The sequence below is a fragment of the Centruroides vittatus genome, unplaced genomic scaffold (genome assembly GCF_030686945.1).
Source record: "Centruroides vittatus isolate TY-2023 unplaced genomic scaffold, ASM3068694v2 scaffold_2802, whole genome shotgun sequence".
In the NCBI taxonomy this organism is placed as follows: Eukaryota; Metazoa; Arthropoda; class Arachnida; order Scorpiones; family Buthidae; genus Centruroides; species Centruroides vittatus.
In genome coordinates, this window is record NW_027122693.1 from 1,215,540 (window position 1) to 1,242,188 (window position 26,649).

The 26,649-nt window shown below is 32.3% G+C and overlaps 1 protein-coding gene across 4 annotated transcripts in view; it reads left to right on the forward strand.

Annotated features, from left to right (window-relative positions):
• The window catches only part of LOC136987869 (protein slit-like), a 119,266-nt gene that overhangs the window by 81,806 nt on the left and 10,811 nt on the right, over positions 1-26,649 (forward strand). For 2 of the 4 annotated variants that reach the window (XM_067285624.1, XM_067285626.1), the window contains 6 exons: positions 2,131-2,202; positions 24,346-24,509; positions 25,009-25,159; positions 25,240-25,314; positions 25,406-25,477; positions 25,560-25,631. In XM_067285624.1, the coding sequence (XP_067141725.1) occupies positions 2,131-2,202; positions 24,346-24,509; positions 25,009-25,159; positions 25,240-25,314; positions 25,406-25,477; positions 25,560-25,631 (606 nt within the window). The remainder of the gene's footprint in view (positions 1-2,130; positions 2,203-24,345; positions 24,510-25,008; positions 25,160-25,239; positions 25,315-25,405; positions 25,478-25,559; positions 25,632-26,649) is intronic. The other 2 variants (XM_067285625.1, XM_067285627.1) reach the window with 1 other exon arrangement.

Below are 26,649 nucleotides of genomic sequence, written 5' to 3' on the forward strand. Positions count from 1 at the left end.
CTAATTTGAAACAGTTGGTTAGGAGGGTTACTCCCATGTTACTTTTTAAAATTTTGATGGGTTGATAAGTGTATAATTACAGGAGCATCCCCCCCCTTTGTAAACTAGTTAAGACGGGAGTGATAAACGTTCGTAAATGTTTGAAATTTTTAATAAAATATAAGAAAATTATGTAATTTTAGTCTTTACAAACGTTTTTCTTTAAATTATTTAATGCTCTTTTTGTAAATTCGATTTTTCTCTCCTTCCACGTTTCGATCAATTGATGATAGAGTTGATTAAAATTACTCCCCTCGTTAACAGGAAGTTTGGAGTGGAGTAAAATAGATGATGATGAGTTTTTAAAAATGTATCTAATTCACGAAAAAGCATTATATTACATCTAACTGAGATTAATTTTCTTCTGCTCCCCAGCATCACTTTCATCCTCAGCATCATCTCATCTGTCAGATCTATATTCCAACTTATCCAACTTACAGATTTTTATGAATAAATTTTTTAAAAAACGTGATTAAATCTTTTAAAATTTAATTTAAAAATATAGAACAAAATTTACAACTGAAAAAAGGGGGTATAATTTCGGTAAGGGCAATTAATTTGCATATTAATTTGGCTTAAAAATTTGTGAGAGAATATCGAAGTGTATTAATTAATTGAAGCCTCCTTAACTTAAATTAATTAATCACCTTTTTTTTAAAAATTAATTTGACGTATGTATCGATCGAAGTCCTGTAAAAATTTCTTGCCCTTTTAAGTTACGAGATCTGCAACCAAAAATGCTAATAAAAAGTGTAACAAGAGACTGACATGTTACTTCTAGGAAGTAGCGTAAAGTGTTACGAATCGGTTAAGAGAGCAGGGATGTATATATAAAAAAAAAAAATCTTTCAGGTGATTCAGTTAGTAATGAGGGTTCTGTCGTCTCCGAGACCCTCTATACTTTAATGTAATTACGTTGAGTCCCCAAATGGCTCCTCTTTGCAACGATTTTTCTTCTGCTTCTTCTTCTACTACTTCTTCTTCTTCTTATTTTTCTTCCTCCACTCCTCCTCCTCCTCCTCTCCACAGCACATCCCTGCACAAGTCGACAATTTGAAAAGTCATCCCAGATGTGCATATTTACAGTTACACATTGGGTTTAATATTACTGTGCAGGTTTGAGTTTAGGAATTGAATCTCGTGAGATATAATGTCCCTCTAACCGCTCGTTTTTTTCCCACTACTTAATTAACTTTTAACTTTATTTATCTCTATGATTTATATATATATATATGTATATATAATATACATAAATGATGCTGGGAAGGAAACGTCTTTGATTGCCCTTTTCCTCCATTTTTTCCCTGTGTTTGGGCGCATTGTTTTCTGTAAAAAGGGGGCATAAAGAGGGACAGATGTCGACTTATCAAAACAGATTTTCCGTTAGTGGCCTCCGTCAGTTAGAAAGGCAGATGTTAGCAAACAAACGACAGCTGCCTTCCCAAAATTTTATAGTAAGTAGTCACGTCTCTTATGACGTTATAACTCTGTCATAATTATCAAATACAACAGACTCAAATGGTACATACCGTTTATAGATGTGTTCAACCGTTTCGAATGCATTATCTCTTTGGGAATACCCTAACCATCATCTTTAACAGTTATTGCTTGGGAATGAATAGTTTTGCCTGTTTATTATTACTGTTAATGATGCAAATGATACTGCATCAATGCTTATAACTGTTAATACCGTTTAGGGAATAGTATGGATGCATTTAAAGCACGTGGCATTCACTATTTCTATTAATTAAAATTCTTAAATAACGCCCCTTTCTTCTGTCGTTAAGTCGAAGTAGGGGCGTTTTCTAGTTAACTCCAGCACTCGTTAATGGTTATTTACCTCTATAATTCTTCGTTAGAACGAAGTAATTATGTTTATATAATATTTTATATACATTTATTAATAATTAAAGAATATTTTAATAAGTTTAACAACACTATCGAAGGGGGTTTACTCGCTGTAAACGTGCGGCTGACAATGGGAAGAGGTATTTTTTACGTTAAAATATATACAATTTTTATACTTATTTATATTTATTAAAATTAATTACTATGTATTTTTTAAAATAATGTGAATAAAATACATTACAGATCTCTCTACGATAACAACATCCAATCGTTAGCTAATGGAACTTTCGCATCCCTTCACAATATACAAACTTTGTGAGTAATTTTCACTTAAAAAATATTAAAAAATGATTATTTTTATTGTTTTTAATGCTAATTTAATTCGTTTTATTTATGAAAATCATCTCAGACGTGAATTTCCTACGTAAATTATTAAGTTACACACAGAAGGTTGTCATGGCCTCCTGCTTAAATTCTACGTTAAATCTCCTTTAAAATGTTTAAAAGATTTAAAATTAAAAAGAAATTAAGGAAAAGTACTTGTATTATTATAAATAAATTATTTATTTATTTATTTATGTATATCAGGTGCTGTAGAGAAGCTTAACAGTGCTTCTCTATAGCACCTGATATGCACAAGAACTGCTTAAATTCTCAATTAAATCGCGTAAAATTTAAAATTATACGAAAAAAATGTAAAATTTTATGTATTTTTTAAGGCGTAGACGGGTTAAACCTTAATTATTTCATTGATTTTGTGAGATTATAACAAATCTCGAGCGGTTTAATTAGAGATTTTAACGAATATTTTAATTAAAATAATCGAAATTTTCTGTAAAATTTATTAATTATTAAGCGATAATTACAATATATAGTGTAGGATTAAATCGTATACGCTTTAAATAAATTACTATAGCAACACCATTACGCGTGTGTTACTAGAGAAATAATAATATAGTTAAGCTATTTCTCATAGGGAAATTAATTGTATATTACGTTTGGTATAATTAAAGTATCCTATTAATTTATAACATCATTAATTTAATGCTGTTATAACACTAACTGACTTGTTGCTTGATCTTAGATAAATATTATTCCCTTAGCTGTTATATGATGCCTGTATAGTAACATATTCTAGAATAATAATTAATTTAATCGATAAGGTGTAAGGTAGAGGTGTTAGTATAGTATATTTTAACTTATAAATTGTATAAGGGAGTGGAGTAGATTGTGTATAAACGATGGCACAAGAGTTAGAGATTGCACTTTTGCATTTAAATGTAGAGAAAGATGATGGAGAAAATGTCAAAAACAGTTCATTTGCTATTTCTCTAATATCCCAAGTGTTGAGTGGATCTCTGCTCTGCTCACGGTTATTATCAGAGCTGTCAGCCACATACGTCCTGCTCTTGCTGATCAATAGTCTACTGGGCTCTATTACACTTCTTCTACTTACATTCCTCTTCGTTTATACCTATACTTATATATATTATTTTCAATCTTGCATCCTGAAATTCCACTGTTACTCTACTAGCTGAATTTTTATACGTAATTCTTACGTATTTTATTATTTATTGAACTTTTACTCTTGCAATTAAGGCTGAAAATTCTACGCAGTTTTTACGCAGGTCTTTGTAGGATTTTAAACGAGATTTCTGTAGGATTTTAAACGAGATTTTAGTAGGATTTTTAGCAGAAATTTTGTAGGATTTTAAACGAGATTTCTGTAGGATTTTAAATAGAACTTTCGTAGGATTTTAAACGAGATTTCAGTAGGATTTTTAGCAGAAAGTTTGTAGAATTTTAAACGAGATTTCTGTAGGATTTTAAATAGAACTTTCGTAGGATTTTAAACGAGATTTCAGTAGGATTTTTAGCAGAAAGTTTGTAGAATTTTAAACGAGATTTCTGTAGGATTTTAAACAGAACTTTCGTAGGATTTTAAACGAGATTTCTGTAGGATTTTAAGCGATACTTCAGTAGGATTTTAAGCGCGATTTCAGTAGGATTTTAAACGAGATTTTAGTAGGATTTTTAGCAGAAATTTTGTAGGATTTTAAACGAGATTTCAGTAGGATTTTAAACGAGATTTCAGTAGGATTTTAAACAGCATTTTTGTAAGATTTTAAGCAGAAATTTTGTAGGATTTTAAACGAGAGTTCAGTAGGATTTTAAACAGCATTTTTGTAGGATTTTAAGCGAAATTTCAGTAAGATTTTAAACGCGATTTTTGTAGAATTATAAACGGGATTCTTAAAGGATTTTATGCAAGATATTTTTGTAAGGTTTGTAGAAGATTTTTTCGGTTTAGTTTCTCTGAATTTACTAATATTTTGCACGGGATTTAAATAAGATTTTAATCTATTTATTTATAATAAATAAGTGATTTTATAGGATTTTTTAAACTTAATTTGTACACGATTATGGAGAATTTTGACAGTAAATTTACACCGAATTCCTTCGAAAATTTATACAGAATCTTAACCAGACTTTAACTTAATTTTATACAGTTTATAGGGGATTTCACGTAAGGTTCTCCTAAACTAATTATAAGAATCTGTATAAGGTTATAGAGAATTCTTATAGGATTAAGGTTAGACAAATTGTTAAGAGGAAGAGGATCCTTAAGCTTAACAACTCATCATTAAACAACGAATTAAGTGAGAATTTACCACTGGAAGACAGTGTTTAGACTTTAGTAAAAATTCTTTATAGAATTTTTATACGAAAAAAAAAAATGCATTTATAAAAATGCAGGGAAGATAAGACGATAAAGTCAAACGTCAATTTGTTGGAAAGTTAAGTCTGACCCAAGGGAACTGACCACTAGCTGTCCCATGTAATAACTGGCTGGTAGGATAATCTAGCACCAGCATCCTAATCTTGTTTACCTACACAAGTGTCGGCTTAGTGCCTCAACAAATATCACCTTCTCCCATATGTCACCATTATCGCCGTCTTCCACTTACTTCTGGATAGGCTAACGGGTGTAGTCACTAGCCGGAAGAGACTAATGTAGCGTACCTACATCGAAACTTAAGGCTGGAGGTAGGAAACTTTGCTTTGTCACACGAGAGATTTAGAAGAATATTTGCTCGACTGTACGCTTCCTGATAATGATACACTCCTCCTATTTTATGATAGGAATGCTCTAAATGGATTATAATGAAAATAATTCTTTAGGAGGGTGGATATTTTTTAATACGTTCAATAAATTCCCCGCTTAAGCTTTTATGGGGATCTTGTTGTAATTTAATGGCAGGGATGAATCCTGGAATAATTTATAGCCTATGCTTAACAATTGTTGACGTGTGTGTAAGTAGCTAACTGGTGAATAGATTGAAGGATGAAGAAGGTGAGTAACTAGTTAATTACTTATTCATCTTCATCCTTCTGTATAGAAGACAGTTTTGAGAATTTAAGCATCTTTCTGATGATGATAAAGGCTTGTTTTAAATGCACCGCTGAATTGAATGAATTTTTGGGGTAAATTTATAATTAAATCTAATCTATTTTCGTAGGAAATTCGGAATTTTATTATAAATTTAATTATTTTAAACTTTATTATTGAATTTCTATGACTTCGTACGATTTTTCGATGCATGCAGGTATTCAGATTTCACTTATTGATTCTTTTATAAAGCTTCATCTTATACAATGTCTTATTTCATATTTTCAAGCTTATATATATATATAATTATTTTATATAATTTTCCTAAGTGTTGAGTAAATCATTGATTCACCTTTGTTGTAACTGTGCTACATGTTAAATTGCCCCTTTCTTATTATTGTTATTATTGATTTGTGACGTATATTCTTCACTTTTAGTGAGAAATAACACCACGAATAATTTATAAAATTAATTTTAAAAAAGTCATTAAAACAAATATAAATCCTCGTAAAGAGTAATCAATAGAAGGCAAATTCGATAGAAATTTTTAGTTTTCTAGAAAAAGTAATGGAAATTTCACTTAAATTTCACGAAATTCTTCTTAATTGTTAGAATATGAAATAAATTTCACGAAATTTTATACAGTTTTTAAACATAATTTGATCTCAAACATGAGATATAGGCCTTAGGCATTCGTGTGTGTTGTGTGTGTGTCTCTGTATATTCTCATTCTAAAAGAATCTAAAATAAAATCGAATTTTTATTTAATTTTAAATACTTTTCTTGAAAATATTTTAAAATTTACAAGTAAAATTAAGAATCACAGCGGTTTTTTTAATGCTGAAATTCAAGAATAGTTTCATTCTTCTTCCAACTTGGTGGGGGCATACACATCTGTTCCTCGAGTTTCTTCTCTGACCTTCTTCTGTTTGATATTCTTGACAGCCGCACCTATAGGAAGGGCTGAATACATATTTTTCAAGGATAAGCTCCGAATGATTAACTATATTTTCCTTATTTTACAATTGATATAAATGTACAGCTAATATGATAAATTATCCACGCATACCTCTGCGGTTTCTTTTGATCTTCTAAGGAATTAAGAAGTCCATTTTAAGTTTTTGAAGTAAATAAAGCAATAAAAACGTGCATATTTACATCATTAAAGAGAAATTTTAGCATAATTTTAGTGAAGTATCTTCGCATCTAGTTGAACAAGAGGAGAAAATTCTTCAATGTCTAATATTTCGAAGTGAAAATTTTTTCAGAAAAACGCTGTCTAATTCGGAAAATAAACGTTTAAACTTAAAAAATACTTTAAAAAACGGCAAAATTATCAATCAGACACTATAAATAAATTGATTTTTAACCTCTACATAACACGGATTAAAGGCATTCTTTACCAACAAATCCGCATCATAGAGGTTTCCTCCTCTCTTCTCCAACTAAAATTGATATGAAAATATGCATTTTAAGTGATTTGAAAGGATAATATTTTATCTAAGTAACGGAAAACAGTAAAAATAACTTAATTTTCCACAAGTCAAAACAATGAAAACCATCTTTCTTCTCCATGGATGCTCAGGAGTTCATTCTCAAGACTCTCTTAAACACACGTGGAATATCGTACATACAATCGATTCAGTTACATAATTACGATTTTTTTTACGTGAGTTTCAATACGTAGAAACGTAGAGAGGACCCCCTCGAGTCGAATACACATTTACGCTTATTTAAATAATTTGGACACGGTGCAAAGAATTGGGACGATAATTTACTTAATTATCGAAATCCTTCATTTGTTTTAAGGATGGAGAAGAAGAATCAGACGTCACGAAGATGGAAGAAAGAAAAAATTTCTGTGTGTTCAAAGAAAAAGATGGCACGATAATGCACGCAGTTCGGGGGTAAGAGTTCACGTCGACAAGATAATGATACGGCACGCCTCTTCACGTGCAGACGGAAGGTCTCTAGCAATTACTACAATGATTGTTGATGCACCACATTCGAAACGTCTTCAGCAAAAATTTAATAACAAGAGTAGGTCCTGGTAATGACTTCTTTTTATGTTTAACAACGGAGAATGAAATTAGCTATATTTACTAAAGGGAAAATTTTATGCAAGAAAGAAAAAAAAGGCTCTTTTCCTTTTTTATTTTTTTTACTACAACTACGAAATTTGTGTTTAAAATTATTCTTTATTCTTATTTTTAATTACTTTGAAGAAATTTAACACGTTTCGCACTTGTCTCGCTTGGTTTAATACGTTTTTTTTAAAGTGTTACAGTAGGTTTATGGACAAGGTCGTCTCCTTGTCTTTTTTCGGAATTTTTATCGTACTAAATGTCTTTTTCAGTGTCTGTGAATTAAATTTAAATTGTTTTTATTGTTTTATGACGTAGTTTTATCTGTCTCGCCTCGTGTTTTTGTCGGAAGAGCGCGCGCCGCGTATGCGATGCGGCGCGACGTTAAGCGACGTTGTTATTCTGTCGATTTAATTTATTATATTTTATTTAGAATAATAAAAATTTGAAATTTATTCAAAAATTTTACCCAATAAAATGATTCGCTCATTAATTTCGTACATCGTCCCCAAAAATACATAACTTTAGGGGCCGTCCATAAATTAAGTAAGGGCGGTTTTGGCTATTGTAGACCCCCACCCACCCCTGTGTAAGAAACCGTAATATTTTCTTTAATCCCCTTCCCCTTCCCTAACTTACTTAATATTTAGGCATAATTTTATAGAAAGATTTTAACAAAAATAAACTTTAATGAATCCCTAAAAACTTTGACAGATCGACTAGCTAGACCACGTGTAAACAGAAACGTCATACAAAATAAAACAAGAGAGAAAACACATTCCGTTGCCATATTGGTTACATTTTGGCTAAGGCCAAGAAAATAAACTACATGTTGCTAAAATGTGCTGGAGACTAAATCATAAAGCTTACAAAACTCTATATAATGGGGCAATACAACCAATGCTACTTTACGCGGCCTCTAGCTGGGGGCCATGTAAACATTCAGTAGCAAGTAAATTACTCTCACTTCAAAGACAGTTTGCCATCTCAAAGTGCTGCAGAACTGTTTCCACTAATGCCTCTCTGATTCTAGCATAGCTCCTTCCTTTGCCACTATGTATTGTAGAAAAGGTTCTAAACTATTACGTCAGAACTACAGACATCGAGGCTCAACAACGGTCTTTACTCCTATCTACTGCTGTTCATATGCTACCATATTGCAATTACCCTATCTCCTCGTAAACAAGGTTATCTCCAGGGTACATTTGGTGTCATCTGCTTCCTCCATGGATAACCATGCAGACGTTAATATCTACACAGATGGGTTTTATATCTTCCTCCAAACTGACATATTTTGCCCAAAATATGTTAGAAGAAAACCTCAGATATCAAGCTGAAGAAGACGCTGTCTACCAAGCTGTTCAGTGGGCTACTTCACTACCAAACAAACCTCTGTCTATCAACATTTACAGCGATTCTCAGCCTGTCCTAAAAGCTTTATTAAATTCCAATTGCAATAGCAATAAAATCACATATATTCAGCACCGTATTAAAAATCTTGTAAATAAGATAACTTTTATATTTGTTCCTGGTCATACTGGTACACTAGGAAATGAAAAAAACCAAGTTTGAGACTAAGTCAGCTGCAAAGGACACTGACTGGACTACACTCACATCCCTCTCTCACGTAGCAACCTTAAAAATTATATTCATGACAACGCTATGCAAAAGTGGAATCAACAATGGTTGAGCAGTAAAACTGGTAGAATAACAAGACTTTATTTTCCTACCCCCACCCACCCCAAAATACCTTACGTAATTTATGGACGGTCCCTAAGGAGCTACGCGGCGCAACGGCGCGTCGTATCGCGCCGCATCTCTCTCTTTAAAATCGAAATTTTATTAAATTTCCACCACCAAAATACAACATAAAGGCAATTATGCGTACACAAATGTAGAGAAACTGCATTAAAAACAGTATTTTAGACAGAAAATTACCGAAAAATACCGTGACGGACAGAGAAGATTTTAGAATGGCGCTGGGTGAAAGAATGAGGGCTACTAAGGATATTTTAAAAGAAATTTAGGCAGAAATATCGAGGAAACGGTGCAATAATCACTAGAAGTCTCGTCTGGGTCCTGGGCGCACAAATTCTTATGGGTTAGGCAACTTCATTTACTTCCCTCAAGCGAGCAGGGATGAACTTAACGTCTTACTTAATGACCTGGAGTTATTATTAATGTTCAGTGATAGTCGGAGAAGAAAAGCCGAAGGAAAAATATAGTCTTTTGTGGCGCCTAAGAATAGAGTCGTAACCTGTTATTAAGTGTGGGCCAAACCTAAATCAACAGGAGAAACAGACTTAGAAAGATTCGTATCGTGATTAAGAACGTTGTATATACAAATACTTGCATGTGCATCATCCCCCTTGATGTCTCTATAAAGATGATTGTTGTATGTACACATACACGCATACACGGAAGGATGTGTACAAGATAAATACGTAGTAGGGTTCCACACCCACTGAATTGACTCCTGTACTTTCTAAGTATAGGTATGGATCCATAAAACAACACCACGAGAATAATAAATGGGATCAAATCCCGACTACTTTGCTCTTACATCAGTAATAGGCACTTGGGATGATGCGATGGTGACGATGATTATCCTTCTTGACTTTTACTAGTTTACATTTTATTTATTTTTTCTACTCCTCTTCCCCCCTTCCTGATTTTTTACGGGTTTTCCTACGAGATTCATAAATTTTAATTTGTTTGTTTTACGGATAGAACCCAATAAACTTGCTCTTAGTTTTGTTAAGCTTTCACGAATATCTCATAAAATGTGGGGGTGTTTTTCGATACGTTTTTCTGCGGCAGAGGGTTTGAGTATAATTTAAATGATTCTTCATCGACAATTTAATTAACTCCTCCTAACTTCTATATACATATAACTCCCCTCCTAACCTCTGTATAGACATAACCTCCCCTTCCATAATAGATCATACCCCTCCGTTAATGGTGTGTAATTTGTATAATAGTGGCTAAAATTTAGTTATGTCGTGCCGCAGCTTTCACTCTGATCAAGAGAACTTTTAAAGAAACAGTAAATAATTCTGTAGTGTGGCACGTCTTCTATCAATAACTAAATACGGAATCATATATAAAATGTATTCGGAGAGAGTTAAATTTGCATCTCCTTACCATAAATTAGATTCCAAAGTGGATAGCCTTCATCTTCGTGTTGCTTTACTTAAATTCTGGCAATAAAAAATCCCCTAATCCACAAGATAAAACTATAAATCTATAGGAAAAAATTCCATTCTCGGCTTAAGAAAATAAAATTTGGTAGAGAAATTTCCATTATGCCTAGTTTATATTTTTTTCCACAACCAATTAACAAACAAACTGTAGAAGATACACGTCCGATAAAGAGTAATGTTTTTTGGGCCCTCTTTTGATTTAATGCTTTGGCCTCGTGACTTGGCATCAGCCGAAATTTATAGTTACCACACTTAACTTCTCCTTAAAATTTAATCCTACGGGAGTCGTTAGAATCTTCACAATAAATCAGTCATCTATCGTCTCGGGTTGTGGGTGGCCCCCCCAATCACTTGGCTTCGATCTCATTTCTTTCTGCAACTTTACCTTAACTTTGTGGGCTTATTCAGGAGCTGAGTCGTGATAATTTGCATGAAAATTACATGACAGTCTGTCTGCAAAAAAACCTTTACTTTTCAACTATATTTAGGGAATAAATTAGGGAAATTCATGGTTATTTTTAATCAAGTTTTGCAGTGACAATTCTTTAGGGGAATTTTATACATAAAACGACTCGAAAACCATCAATTTTCGGGGTGCATCGTAGAAGAAACCAAAGTACACTATCCAAATTTTAACCTTAACTACCACTTGTAAATCTGTGGAACCACACCCCTGAAGCCATAATTGAAACTAGTGCGTTTTTTGACATTTTCTCAATTAATGCCCCTTGGCCAGAAGGTAAAGGCGGAGGGGACGTCACCCGATTGAAATACGCCTGGCTCCAGAGGACAAAATACTATGGTGTGTCCGGGAGTTTTTTGTTTCAAAAAACGACCACCCCCTGTGCATCCCATGCTGGGACGTGTCATTAACTCGCTAGCATAGGAGATGTATGGTCTTGTCGTTTTGCCAACTTGGGTATATCTGTCCTATTTGCCAGAACTAAAGGAAAATTAAAGGAGCATCCATCACCGTCTTCGTATTCTCTACAGTGTATTATAAGTTTCTTCTAATACCTGAACGTATTTTATTCTTCATTTTTCTCCTGTCTTGTGTTTTATATTTATGATTTTTCAGAGCCATGGAGATTTATGAGGCATTTGTATCACTTTTAATGATGCTGAGTGCTGCGTGAATTGGGGAGGGGGAGTAAAATGCGACGTAACAGAACTTTTTAAATAAATATCTCTGGTTCCTTTTCCTTATTTTCCATCTTTCCTTCAAAAATATCTTTAAAATTACCCAGAAATTGGCTTTAGTTTAATTGTTTCGACGTAATTAACGCCCATATTTTGTCCCTTTCTAAACACGTCTGCTCGTTTGAAGATGCTGAAAGACCCCTCTTTGCTTAAGAATTTTACAAAAATGTCGATAAATGTATGAATTTTTCTATTTCTCCTGTCAAAAATTATCCAGAATTAGCATTAATTCCACTTCGTCATGGAGCTAACACGTGTAATTGTATCCATTTCCAAACAGATTCGAACCACCACGGATCCAGAAAGACCCCACTTTGCTTGCAAAACACTCAGAAATATCAATAAATTTATAAATTTTTGTATCTTTTCTTCAAAAAAAAAAGCTTCGAAATTACCTAAAATTAACATTAATTCGGCGGGAAACACCTATAAAAATTACTCCCACTTTTAAACACACGTGTTCCATTTCAGAGCTAGAAATACCCCACTCCTCTTTAAGAAATACCCCCCCAAAAAAATAAATAAAAATAATAACTCTAAATACATCAGATAAACATCTAAAATATTAAAGTAACAAACTAGTTACTGGCAGCCTACACGATAAATTCTTAAAATATTGATCACGAGAACCGTATAAGGATATAGAAGGAGGCCTCGATAAACAATAATCAATCTTCAATCTAAATAACGATGCAGGTCGGCTTCTATACACAAAAGTTAATCGCCGTAACAGATTTTTGACCACCAAAAAGCCAAGTTATGAGGCCTCCAGTAGCAATCACACCCAGGAGGCCTACTTTGTTCGTGCTGTAATTAAAAGCCTTGTAAGGAAAAGTAAGAAATAGCATGGAGGCCAATGCGCCACTGACCTTCCCCATCAACCCCGAAAGAAGGGGGGAAACATTGTGAAACAAGATGTATAGAGACGATGCTAGAATTGTGCCTGGCGGCATCGTGAAATAAACGTGAGGAGAATTGTATTCTTGGTATCGTGACAAAGTGTTTTGCCTCCTATCTCCTTCGTGTTTATATTTATCTCCTATTATTTATATCCTTCCGGGTGGTTACTATTATTATTTTCCTTTTGACTTTTTACGTTAATGAAGATTATTAAGGACTCTAACTACTCTATAAATGGGGAATTTTTAATTTTTTAAGGCTCATAATGTGAAATTTTGCGACTTTTCCTACTCAAACACTCTTTCTCCTCGTTATCTTTATACAAAAAAAAAAAAAATCGGAATTTAGGGCATTAACTGTAGAAAAATTCGAGTTAAATTCACTAAATTTTCTTCAATTTAAAACATAAAATCCATTTTTAAAAAAATCCCACGACTCCTTATGCCCGCAGGAGCAATTTCTGCAAGATAAAAGAAAGTAAATAAATATTTTAATTGTGTTTTATTTTTTTTTTTTTTTTAAAAAAGTAATAAAATTTACTACAGAATGGCATGACGTGAAGAGAATGAATGAAAAAATAAGAATTAACTCATTATTTTTCCGTTCACAGTCGAAGCATTCAAACAGGTGGTGAGATGTATCTAAAGTTCATCACCTTTCAAAAGGGGTACATAAAAATAAAATTGACGCGAGTGAACCGCGTAAATAGGGCTAGAGGTTAAGGAATGCTTCACGCGTTGTTTATATGGATAAAGTAAAGGAAAGGAGACGTGTTTCGAATGACAATCCACTCCTTTACACGTCAAGAAGAGTGATAAGTGAGACAGAATTAGTAGACTCTAACTCCAGAAGCAGTTACTGATCCCGCTTTACAATAAACACACACTCACACACAGAGAAAAAAAGAGAGGAATTTCAACTTTTAATACAGTTTTTTTTACTATGATTTTCTAAAGGAAATAAGCTCCTATCGATTAATTTTCGTGTTTTACTTTAATTAATTTTCGGCATCCATCTTGGAAGAGCAAGAGGATGGAAGCTGTTTTAGTGTTTGTTAAACGTTAAATTGTAGTTATATATAGAACAAATTTCCTAAAAATATAATCCTGATGATGCATAATACTATTTTTTAGTGGGTAACTAGAAAAAAAATCCTCTAAAACAGTGTGTAAGCAGAGGATAATCTCACTAATTTTGGTATTCATGTTGGAAGGGCAAGAGGATGGAAGCTGTTTTAGCGATTGTTTAACGTTAAAAAATGGTTGCAAATGATGCTTAACGCGAATTTTCTCAAAATACAATTCTGATGATGTAAAAATGCATATATTTAGGGGGTAACTAGAAATAAATCCCCTAAAACAGCGTGTAGACAGAGGATACCTCTCCCAATCGCTCACTAAGCCATAGTATCAGTATATTGCTCTCTTTTCTTCATTACTTCTTTCCCCTGAAAGAATATGAATTAAATGGCTCTAAAATTGTATAAGAAACGTATTCGGGTGTATAAAACACTAATTTTTGAAGGGCAAAACCTGAAACTCGAGAGGAATTTCTCTCATTAATTATGTCATTGGATATAATGAAGAGATGAGGAAAAAGGAGAGCTCCTATCCAAGTCGCTCGATCATAGACTGAATTTGATGGAACATGACGTCATTCTCCTAGCTGAGAGGATGCAGGACTGGTTTATGATAACGTCATTCTGTTGAATGTCGGTTGAGTTATATAGATCTGGTTATGAAGATCATCATCATTGATAAAGTCTGCATACTCTTCAAATTTATGAGCCCCTCCTTCTGTCAATATCTTATATTTTTATTTTATTTTTCTCGTGAAATATCCATTTATAAATGTATAATAAATCCTCTTTCATGAGCTGCATTGCTTCTCCTCTTCCTCAAATTAATTAAATTACTTTAAATTTGCAAAGAATTCGTGATTTTCGTGAAGCGTAGTAAAAGGATTAATTCGATCATTTCTTAAACTTTAAAGGGATTTTACTACTAAAATGAAGCGAGAAAATATCGGAAATTTCCCCAAAATTTCTTATTTTAGGGAAATTTCCTAAATTTTTTATTTTCTGGAATAAGAAAATTTAGAACCGAATTTAATTTGAAATAATACGTAATGAAATTCCCTAAAATAAGAAAGTTAGGGAAATTTCCTTAAAATTTCCTTGAAAATTCCCTGAAATTTCTTATTTTAGGGATATTTCCTAAATTCTTTATTTTCGAAATAAGAAAATTTCGAACCGAATTTAATTTGAAAGAATACGTAATAAAATTTTTTAAAATAAGAAATTTAGGGAAATTTCCCTAAAATTTCCTTAAAAATCTCCAGAAATTTTTCTGAAATTTCTTATTTTAGGGAATTTCATTAAGTATTTGTTTATTTGTTAAAATTTAAAGAGATTTCGATAATAAAACAAAGTAGAAAATAATCGAAATTTCCCTATAGTTTCAGTGAAAAATGTATGTTTTCATAAACAAAACCCTAATTAATCGTTTTCCATTGTTTAAGAACAATTTTATTTCGTGTAAAATTCAAAATTTATATCTTTTAATATAAAATAATGAAACTAAGCTCTATTATTTATTGTTTCTTTGTGGATTCACGTAGATGTACGACTCTTCTAGACTCCGCTATAGCGAATATAACCGTTTTAAACAGTTAAAAGACCAGTTTAAACCCACACGAAATCGAGTATAATAAAAAATTCAATTTTTAATTTCTGCTAGACAAAGCCATCTCGAACTCAGGGATGGGTTACCCACTAATTAAAGAGTCGATACTTTTATAATTGGAAGTAATGTTGATAGTGAGTAATGCTTAGTATAATGATAATTACTGTATATCCGCATAAATCATAATTGCCTAAGCAGCTTGAAGATAATTGTTTCCAGTTGGGAACTTTTGGATGGGTTACTTTCTCTTATTCCTCTATAATTCATTAGTAACGTAACAAATTATACAATGAAGTATGTATCTAGGCTGCTTGCCACTCGGATTAGTTTTATAATTAACAAAATTATAACTCACAATGGAACATTCGAGGAAAGACATTAAAAAATGGTGCCTTTAGCATTTAAAAGCCTCAAAATTTATTAATTTTATATCAGAATTATTAAGTTCAGACCTTCCAAAGATCTTTAAACTTTATTTTGAATACATTTAAACAAATTTTTATGTAAAATTATAACATTTTTGTGAAAAGAAAGGCTTTAATAGGGGAGAGAGAGAGAGACAGGATCTGTCGAAGGAGGCGAAACAGGCTCTATTGGAAGGGGATAAACAGTCTCTGATGGGGAGGGAGAACAGGCTCTGTTGGAGAAGGAGAAACAGGCTCTATTAGAAAATAGACAGGCTTTGTTGGAGGAGGATAGGCAGGCTCTAATGGGAGAGGAGAAACAGGCTATATTGGAAGATAGGCTCTATTAGAGGAGGAGAAACAGGCTCTATTAGGAGATAAACAGGCTCTGTTGAAGGAGGATAGACAGGTTCTGTTGGAGGAGGATTGACAGGCTCCGTCGGAGGAAGAGAGACTGGCTCTATTAGGAGATAGACAGGCTTTGTTGGAGGAGGATAGGCAGGCTCTAATGGGAGAGGAGAAACAGGCTATATTGGAAGATAGGCTCTATTAGAGGAGGAGAAACAGGCTCTATTAGGAGATAGACAGGCTCTGTTGAAGGAGGATAGACAGGTTCTGTTGGAGGAGGATTGACAGGCTCCGTCGGAGGAAGAGAGACTGGCTCTATTAGGAGATAGACAGGCTTTGTTGGAGGAGGATAGGCAGGCTCTAATGGGAGAGGAGAAACAGGCTATATTGGAAGATAGGCTCTATTAGAGGAGGAGAAACAGGCTCTATTAAGAGATAGACAGGCTCTATTGAAGGAGGATAGACAGGCTCTGATGGAAGCGAAGAGATAGACTGTGATAAAGAAAAAACACAGGCTAAAATTTATAGGTTTTACACTCTAATTTTTAAGTTGAGTCTGTTTATTCTAAACACGTTTAGGCATAAAATTTTACGATAAAATCATAAATTTACAAATAAAATTCTTAAAAAAACATTCGTAAAAGTAGTCTCCATTTAGAGTTTATAAACCCCAAAATTGATCAATTTTATAGCAGAATTATAAAGTTTAAACCCTTTAAATACATTTAAAGGTATGTATATAGCATTATCCGTGTCTTTCAGGCATAGACTTTTATACCCATTCTAAGGGGGAATTAAGCTTGTTTTGAGAGTAAATAATACATTTATTTAGTAAGAAATTAGAGAAAGATTAGAAGAAGATAAAAACGAATTAGTTTATCTTATAAAAACATAAGTCAATGACGTTATTATTTACTTAAGGTTTCACTCGTACAGTAGCTTTCACAAACACTTCTTAGTATAACTAATCTTGTACTGTCGGCACTTGTAGGAAACGAAGCGGCTCTTTACAATCTTTATATTGTATTCTAAGTAAATATAGAAGGACAACGGGGAAACTAAATTTAGTTAATTGGACTCCAGACGTTAACTTTTATTTTAGGTGGGGTCCCGTTTACTCTTCACCAATCGCTTCTGCAGAAATTACCCGCTAATGATTCAATGATTTTTAACAATTAATTACAAATATAAAACTAATTTTTGAATAGAATATTATGTAAATTAATAAATTAAAGTATAAATTTTCTAATTTTCGAGTGTTTAAATAGATTTTATACTGATTATACGGGTGTATTGATAGGCACAATATAACTCAAGTTACTGTAAAATGATAGGGGTAACATCGGTGTTTTAACCTTATTTTTTAAAATTTAATTCGAATTTTAGGTATTAAATCCTTTGCTTTTTCGAAATTTTTAAATTTTATCCTTATTTTTAAAAATCAATTCAAATTCTGGCATATAAATCAATAAAATGTGCATAAATTAAAATCATATTTTTTATGAAGTTTGAATCTGTTATGGTTCTGTATAGCATAGAATTGTACGGACAAAACGGATTTTAACATTGAAAAATAACTAAAAAGCTAATTAATAGCCTTAAGTTAGTTATTTTCCAGTAAATAACTAAAATTCGAGGCATTAACATTAATAAAATATGCGTAAAATCGAGTAAGACTTTGTAGTCTTCTATGAAGTTTAAATGTAACATAGCCCTTGTTAACATGCAATAATAAGGTTAAAACTGAATTAAACCTTAAAAATATCGTTATTTTTAAAGGAAAAAGTTAGAATAAGTGGGCCTAAATGTGCTAAAAACCGTGAAAATTCCTAAAATATATTCCCACTCCACGGTACATCAAAGCACAATTTGGAGCATTTCTAAAGAGAAATTGTACCACTTAATAAATTGATTTTTATAATAATTTATATATATATATATATATATATATATATATTTATTGTTTAAAAACTGTTTTACACGCTTATAACATCGAATTTTAGTAAAGTAAATGCTATTCGTTTAAGTTTATCTACCAGATGGATCGAATTAACAAAGGAAGATGGTGCTGCAACTTCTTCTGAAAGCCAAATTTATAGCTTAAAACTATCTTTAAAGGTATAAAAAGAAGATATAAATAGCTTAAAATTAGTAAAATATACGTAAAATTCGTCGATATCCCGATACAGATTACTATTCAGACCCATAGATTCCCGCTGTCTGTATGTCTGTCCAATTTGCCCTTCCTTAATCTCATAAGGTATTAATTGTTGAATGGTGCATGGTTTTATTAGGGTTTATTTAAGCCGTATTTTTAAGGTTAAATTCAGTGATAAATTTAATTGTCGTAAAACAAAATAATAATAGTTAAAATTCGGGGTATAAAAATGAAGAAAATAACCGAAAATAATGGTCAATCTGTAAAGAATTTCGGGGATATCCAGCTATCGAGCAATAATATATCTTTATATATTGCATCCCATTTAGTTTATCACTCGATAAATAAGGAAAGAAGAGAACACCGGGATGCTAAAAATAGGTGAAAAAATGTCAAAAGTTTTAAGCATTACAATAGTTCTAGTGTATTATTAATATAGTGGAGTTGCCAAAATTTCATTTCGAGTTGTAGAAATAGCTGGAAGCAATAAACCTTCCCCTACGAATTTGTATAACATTCCCTAGTTTATTCAAGCAATAGCTTGAGGTATTGCAGAGCTTCATTACTGTTTTCAAAATACCACCCATCACTTACGCACTTTATTGAAATTCCTCCATGTCAGACTTTGTTTGTTTTGTAATGGTGAAGAGGAACAGAGTTTATACTTGTATAATTTCCCAAAAAAAGGAAGAGGTTTTGATATTCCTTTGTTTTCTTTGTTTGTTGCCTACACCTTTAATGACTCATTTTTTTTCGTTTGCTGTTGATAAATGAGACCCTTTCGTGATACAAAAGCTTCTGGTACTATATTGGGGGATTGCTCTATAGAATCGATTGCTCGGATCCGAATTTCTTGTCTATACGATGATCCTGATGATGATGAAGATCGTCACTTAGTGTTGTAAAATTCATCGATGTTCAAGAATTGGATGATAGAAATTTGTTGTCTTTATCATCATCATCATCATCATCATCATCTATGTAGTTAATTATAATTAACTGCTTCAGCTGATGATGATAGGTTCGGATGATGATGACGATTTCTAGCTTTTATGTTGGAGTTTCGTATTCTAAAAGATGATGATAAAATAGGTTTAGGAGACGAAGATCTCTTATTAATTATTCACATTTGAGAATTTGGAATCTCAAGATGATAATTTAAGTAGTAATTCAAGATTCTGATGATGATGATAATGATTACGATGATTACATATTGACGTTTTGTATCCGAAAGATCGCGATAGAAATTTATAACTCGAGATTTAGATGATGTAGACTTCTATTTTTTGTGTTGATGCCTTACATTCAAAGGATGATAATGCACTATCATCATTCTTCGGATGCTATTTTTCATTCAAAAGATGATAAAACTTTTAAAAAAAGAGGAAATTGAATAGATTTAACCGTTCAGAATTTCTTACAAAAATAAATTTTAAATATTTATGTATTATTAATATAGAAATTCCCACTTCTCTACATGTAAATGGGGTGTAAATTAATTCTTCTGTTAAAAAAAAATGGAATAATAAAAATATTTTAATTTACAAATATAAAAAGTTAAAGTTTATCAAATGTTTATTTTTCGATGTAAACAACTTGAAAACACGGTAATTTAATCAGTAATAAAAGAAGTTTTATCAAAGAGAATTTAAGTGGTTGAAGTAAGTGAATCTGACCTTCATACATCCTTCCTCTTCACGATAATATTTAGATTAAAAAAGAAGAAAAAAGGAATTCTTTTGACGTTGGGCAGACGTTTTAAAGCCCCGAGGAAGCCATTTTTAAATCTTTTATATTCATTTAATTAAATTTATGAATAAAAAAATCTGTGTTCTATCTCCTAACACAGACGAGTGCAGCCTTCTCACTGTTGTTAGCGCCATCTATTATCGATTATATTAATAAATAACTTGTTTTTTTTTGGGTCAATATACATGTATATATTTTTTTACTCGAATTTATGTCTCGTTATTGATTAAAATGCACCATATCTGTAGAGATTTTTCCGTAAAAAAAAATGTGTAAACGTTGTTGCTCTTGTGTGATTTGCGTTAAGCACTTGTAAAGTATATTGTTTTCCTTCGTTTAGAAGAATCTTTGGTGAGTATTTAAATAAATTTTAAGCTGGGAATGACGAAATATTTTTTAAAATGTGCTTTTAAGTGTTTTTATTTGATTAATTTAACGATTTATACGCCATGAAATGAGGATGAGGAAGAGCAGTGACATGCTAAGGATGAGGAGGAGCAGTTTGGGATGCTAGGTATGAAGAATGGCATTTGGGATGCTGGAGATGAAAAGGAGTAGTTGGAATGCTAAAGATGAGGAGGAGCGATTGGGATGCTGAGGATAAATAGTAATAGTTAGGATGCATGGGATGTGGAGAGAAGTTGGGATGCTGAGGATAATGAAGAGAATTATTTGGGATGCTGAAGATAATGGGGAGCAGTTTGAATGCTGAGGATGTGCATTTACTGAGTCGAGAGTGTTTTTAAGATATTTTTGCTAATTAATTAAGATTTATCAGCATTATCTAATTTTAAAGATTTGGAGATTTTTATTTTTTGCAGCACATAAAATGCCTGGCAGGAGAGCTCTGTATATAGAAAACAGCATGTTTTAATATTTTATGTCTTTAAGTAGGATTTTATGTTAGTCAATTGATGATTCTCAAGCAGTTTTATGTTTTAAGAGGCATGTTATCCTACCAGGGAAGATACTGGATACCCAGGAAACAATCTTAAAGACTTTAAGATGTTTCTACTGGGAATAAACTTGTACTGTGTATAAGGTCTATGTGCTTTAGTATAAATGAAAATTGTTTAAAATAATTGTTCATGGCTTTGAAATTCTTGTAATTTAATTATCAGAACACAAACTGTAACTATTTTAGGCGTGTTTAACGTTCAAAAATAGTAAAAAATAAAAGGAAACGGGTCTTGTAAAGTGTAAAATTTTGATATTTTCATTAAAAAGTTTTATTCTTTTAATCCTCGAACTTAATTTTCTCCAGAAAATTGCAGAGAAGGAATTAAGAAGAGGAAGAAGAGAATGTTAACTTGACATTTCTCCATTGGGATTAATTACGTCTTTGGATATTAATTTAAAATGTACCTGATAAAATATGAAGTAAATTTACGAAAATTTCAAGAATTCTAAATCAAAACTGAGATTTATGTTTAAAGTATTCTAAACATTCTCTCTCCCCTTTTTTTCCTCCTTTCCATTCTCGAAAATCGAAAGATTCTACAAAATTGTTACGCCATTTTTTGCTGTTTAATAATTGGAAATTACACAGAAAATTTCTGGAATAAATTCTATAAAATTTCGTGTGGAAAAGGGAACTTTTTCCCTTCTTTTTTCCTTTTTTTTTGGATATTTTTCGTGTGATTATCGAATGTGTCATCCGAGATAGTTATCGAATGTCTAACGGATAACTCGACATTGAAACTTGTCACTGAGGGATGATTATTGTTGCATCTATAATCGATAACAACGTCAGAAAAACTTACGTCAGCGGATTTCTTCCCCTTCTGTTTGACTCTCTCCTTTATTTTGGAGTCCTTGGTCGGAACATCTGGAAGATAAGAGGATCTCCTCTTCTTCTTCTTCTTTCCTCTTCTATTACTGTGTTACTTACTCGTGAAAGACCCCGTCTGAAAATTCTCACTTAGAAAATTGTATCGACTGAAAAAAACTGTAAAATTTTATATTTTTAAGGAGAAAAAATGTTAATTTTATTTATTTTAATTGGGTTCTAATCTTAATTAATTAGTAATTTAATCAGTCGAGATGATGAGGAGTAGTTGGCATGCTGAGGATGAGGAGGAGGAGTTGAGATGCTAAGGATGAGGAGGAGCAGTTTGGAATGCTGAGATGAGGCATAGTAGTTAGGATGCTGAGTAGTTGGAATGCTGAAGACGAGGAAGAGAATCATCCCTCTAAGACTAGGTTACTTACGATGTTCTTGTAATAAAATCTTCATTTATCCTTATTTTGAACTTTGATTTCTTAAATAAATTATAAATTTATAAGCGATAAGTTAATTGCGATTAGAGTTTAACTTTAAAATTAACCCGACACTCCACAGAGGAATACAATTAAAGCTATTGTACGCCTTTAAGAGAGGTTAAAGTCTATTTAACTAAGCTGCCGCAAGCCATTTTATTCGTTAAAAATTAAATAAGATTTAATTGATAAAGTTTTAACGTTTAAATTGGGAAAAATGAATTTAGTAGGATAAGATTTAGTGGTAATGTTACTAGGATCTCTACAAAGTTGGAGGCCATTTTTAAATATTAATAATTACTTTACATCCGAAATAATCTTAACAATTGATTACTTAAAATCTCACTTTATGTATTTTTTGAATGAAAGATAAATGGCCAAATTAGTAAACTCGAAACTTTCTCCCGCAATCCGAGAAGGTCTCTTAAAGAAGTGCCTCAATTTATCATTGTTTCGTGCCAGATGTGAATCGTATGATTATCAATTTAATCATCTTATCGATATTTTGTCGCAGAGAAAGACGGGATTTTTATGTATAGAATTAAAACGGGAACATCCCTCCAATAATTAATGAATAATTGATTTAAAAAAACACGTTCCTTGTGTTACAAACACACACACACACACGGAGATTAAAGGAGGGCACCCCTACAAAAGAAAATCGCCTATAAAATCCAGATTATAGTGAAAGAAACACCCTTAACAAAAGACAATTGTAGCAAAATAGAAGGAGGGTGACATCCCCCCTGTCATTAACCGTCGGCTGTGTGTACAAACAAGGAGATTGTAAGCGCTAATTGAAAAGGATTAGTCGTAGAAGCAAGCAAGAAGCAATTATGCTGGATAGAGGTTAACGAGTACGACGTTACCAGGGGTATGTAGAATTAACGGTGGATGACAGCGCACTATACACTCCCCGGTGTATAGGAGTAGTCATTGAAAATTAATTATTCCACGGCTGCTGTCAACACTATAAACCTCCAGGGCTAACAACCAAGCAGGTTTGATCAACAGCGACGTATGGGAAGGGTGGGGGGAGGAAGAGAGGACGATGGCGACGTCACACCATAAATAACAAGTGAATAGTTTGAGGAGGACATAATGGTTATTTCACAGTTTCATACATCTTTTATGACACCCGCTTGCCATTGTTATCGTCTCCCACCTTTAACGTAGCGCACACTGCCTTAATGGAGAATTGAATTTCGACTTAACTAGTGGGGGGTGTTGGGTTACTGGCATTCTTGATCCACCAAATGGCCCTTTCTAATCTGAAATTGTACTCGTCGTCTCCCATTGCCTTGTGAAGATAAACCGGTGTTGTGTTTAACTTCTGTAGATTTGTGGTAAATGTCGATGATCAAATTATAATTTAATGCGTGGTTAAATATGTGGAAAAGCTTTAATGCCCATTCCAAATTGTTTGATTCAATGATTGACGGATGGCTTTGACGATTTTTTAAGTCATTTTTCTTGTGTAAATTTAGCTATTTTTCTCCCATTAAAAATTAGCACGAGATTTGTGTTTTTTCTCCCCTGTTTTCATTGATGTAATACACTTAAATGTATTTTTTGGATAAATTTGCTTTAAAACATTATAAATAAACCAATTTTGCTTTATTCTAATCAATTTTTTATTATAGCAAGTTATCTAGCAAAATTCTGTAAGGATGTCTGACCTTCAGCGTTAAGATTAACCTCCTTTCTCCTACTTTTATGTCAATTTAATTGCTCAAAAGTTTGCGTTTTTAAAAGTAAAAATAAAACCTTTAGAGCCATTAAATTAATAGAAAAAAGAGAGAATACTCAGTATTTTTTAAGAAAAGGAAAGAAGATTAATGCTAGAGGTCAGACATACCGACTGTCTTTTCTTGGATGGTTTATTATGCTAGAAAAGGTGACTACAACGAAGCAAAATTCGTATATTTTTAATGTTTAAATCACATTTTTATCACAGAAAACCACCCGAGAAAAAAGCCAGTCGGTGTGTCTGACCTCTATCATTAAAACGAACTTCTTAAACAGGTACGAAAGAAATTATTATTGATTTTAAGGATAGAAAACCTTTATTTCCTTAGGCATCTGGCAAGGAATCCTTTCATATGCGACTGCAACTTGCGGTGGTTGGCCACTTATTTGCATTTGAACCCAATCGAGACAAGTGGCGCGAGATGCGAGAGTCCAAAAAGGATGTACAGAAGAAGAATCAGCCAAATGAAAGACAATAAATTCAAATGTAAAGGTATTCTTCTCATTTGAGTTGTGTCTTGTTCTCTTGTCTCATCTGACAGAAGTGAGTGTCTGTACTTCTATTTTTTTTTTCTCTTATGTACAGTACCTTTATTAATTTCTCTCTCTTCTATGTGATGTGACTTTTATGTCAATTTATATATATATAAATTATTTAAAAGTTGCATAAATTATTATAAAGTTAGTCATAAATATATATATTTTTAAATTAAGATGGAAATCCGAGCCAGATCTGGCCTCGATTTTCATCTATATAAATCCGTTCTTGAATATAATGGACAGACATACGGACGAACATGAAAGAATGATCTGAAAATCTGTAAATTGCATCTCAATATTATTTTTCCTGACTTGTTTACAAGAGGAGGAACTCTTCCTCCACCACTTGAAGCAGTCTTAAAGAAGGAATCAAAAATAGCTTGCAAATTAATTAATTAATTAAAATTTAAAACTTTTTAGGGGTTTATAAGGATAAATATATAATATTTCAGGCTCCGAAGAGTACAGAACAAAGCTTGCTGGTCAGTGTATAGTGGACAAAGAATGCCCAGAGAATTGCGTGTGTGAAGGTACCATCATTGATTGCTCCAAGAAAAGATTAAGGGATATTCCCAATGACGTACCTATGTTTGCTACAGAGCTGTAAGTCACCTTTATTTCTATAAATAGACAATAAAATTTCGTTAACACCCGTCTAAATTCTTCGAATTCACCTCCAAAAGGCGATTGAACGACAACATGATAACCAAAGTAAAAAATGAGGGATTATTCAAGAGATTACCTAACTTAAATAGATTGTAAGTAGTGTATTTTTAAAAATTTTTCTCTAATTCCCTCCCCCCAGTTTTAATAGTACTTTTAACGAATTTAACTTTTTATCCCCCCCAGAGATCTTCGTAATAACGAAATCTTAGATATTGAAGACGGAGCATTCCAAGGTGCAACGGGTTTAAACGATCTGTAAGAAGTGCCGTTTAAGTGTTTATGAGTTTTATCTTTATTTTATACTTAAAAAATTAATTTTTTTTCTGCTTAAATTTAGTTTGCTGACTGAAAACAAGCTTAAAGAGATAAGGCCGAAGATGTTCGCTGGTTTAAAAAACGTGAAAACGTTGTAAGTAATTAATTTTTGCCCGTTTTTTCAACGTTTTTTCGGGTATTTTTTTTCAAAAATGTTTGTAAAGTGAATCATACATTTTGACTTATAAAACCCATCTTCATATTGTGTATTGAATTACAATGACGCAATTTAATGAGTTTTTAACACAAATGTGGAGATCGAGTGACAAGAATCTATAAATTTCAACCCCCCTTTTTTTTATCTGATTTTTTTTCTTTCTTCTTCTTTACTTACTTTACTGAAAAATTCATGAAGTGGAACCGAAATGTACTCTAATTTATTCTAATCTTTGGTGACAATTCATTTATCACTGGACCACAACAGGATCGTGTTACCTGCAATAACAGAATGGTATACTTTTGTAGTTTTATGGCTCTTTTCTTCTTCTTTTTCTTCTTAAATTAAGAAGATTCTTTGTGGAAAATAATTCTTTTATTGCCTGTGTATGGACCTATATATATATATATATATATATATATATAATTTCAATGGCACCCCACACTTCAACTGTAATATAACACGGCACAAATATACTTTTTTTGTGTGTGTAGAGTTAAATATATTTTTTTAAATGTTTTAAAAGGGAGATGCTATAAGTCGGTGCGTGTATTTGTTTTACGTTAATTAATTGTTAAGGAGAAGCATTAACATATGGGGAGATGGTAACATAAGTAAATTCATTATGGAGTTTTTGTAAGGGAGCAAACAGATTTATGACCTGTTTGCCCCATTTTTTTCTGGTTTAAAAGTGGGTATGAGTGTCTGAAGATGTTTACATTTTAATTTAACTTGTATCTACTCTGTAACTGTGGTAAAAATATAGAGAAATAATGCACTTGATGCAGAATTATTAAAGTTTAAATCTTTTCTAACATTTTTCTGGGCAATTCTTTTCTTATAAGATTGAATATTAAGAATATGGATGAATACAAATACGTGTAACAAGTCAGAAACACGCACGAATATTCATAAATGTCGTTTCACACGGCATTCTCCAACCACAGGTTGCAGA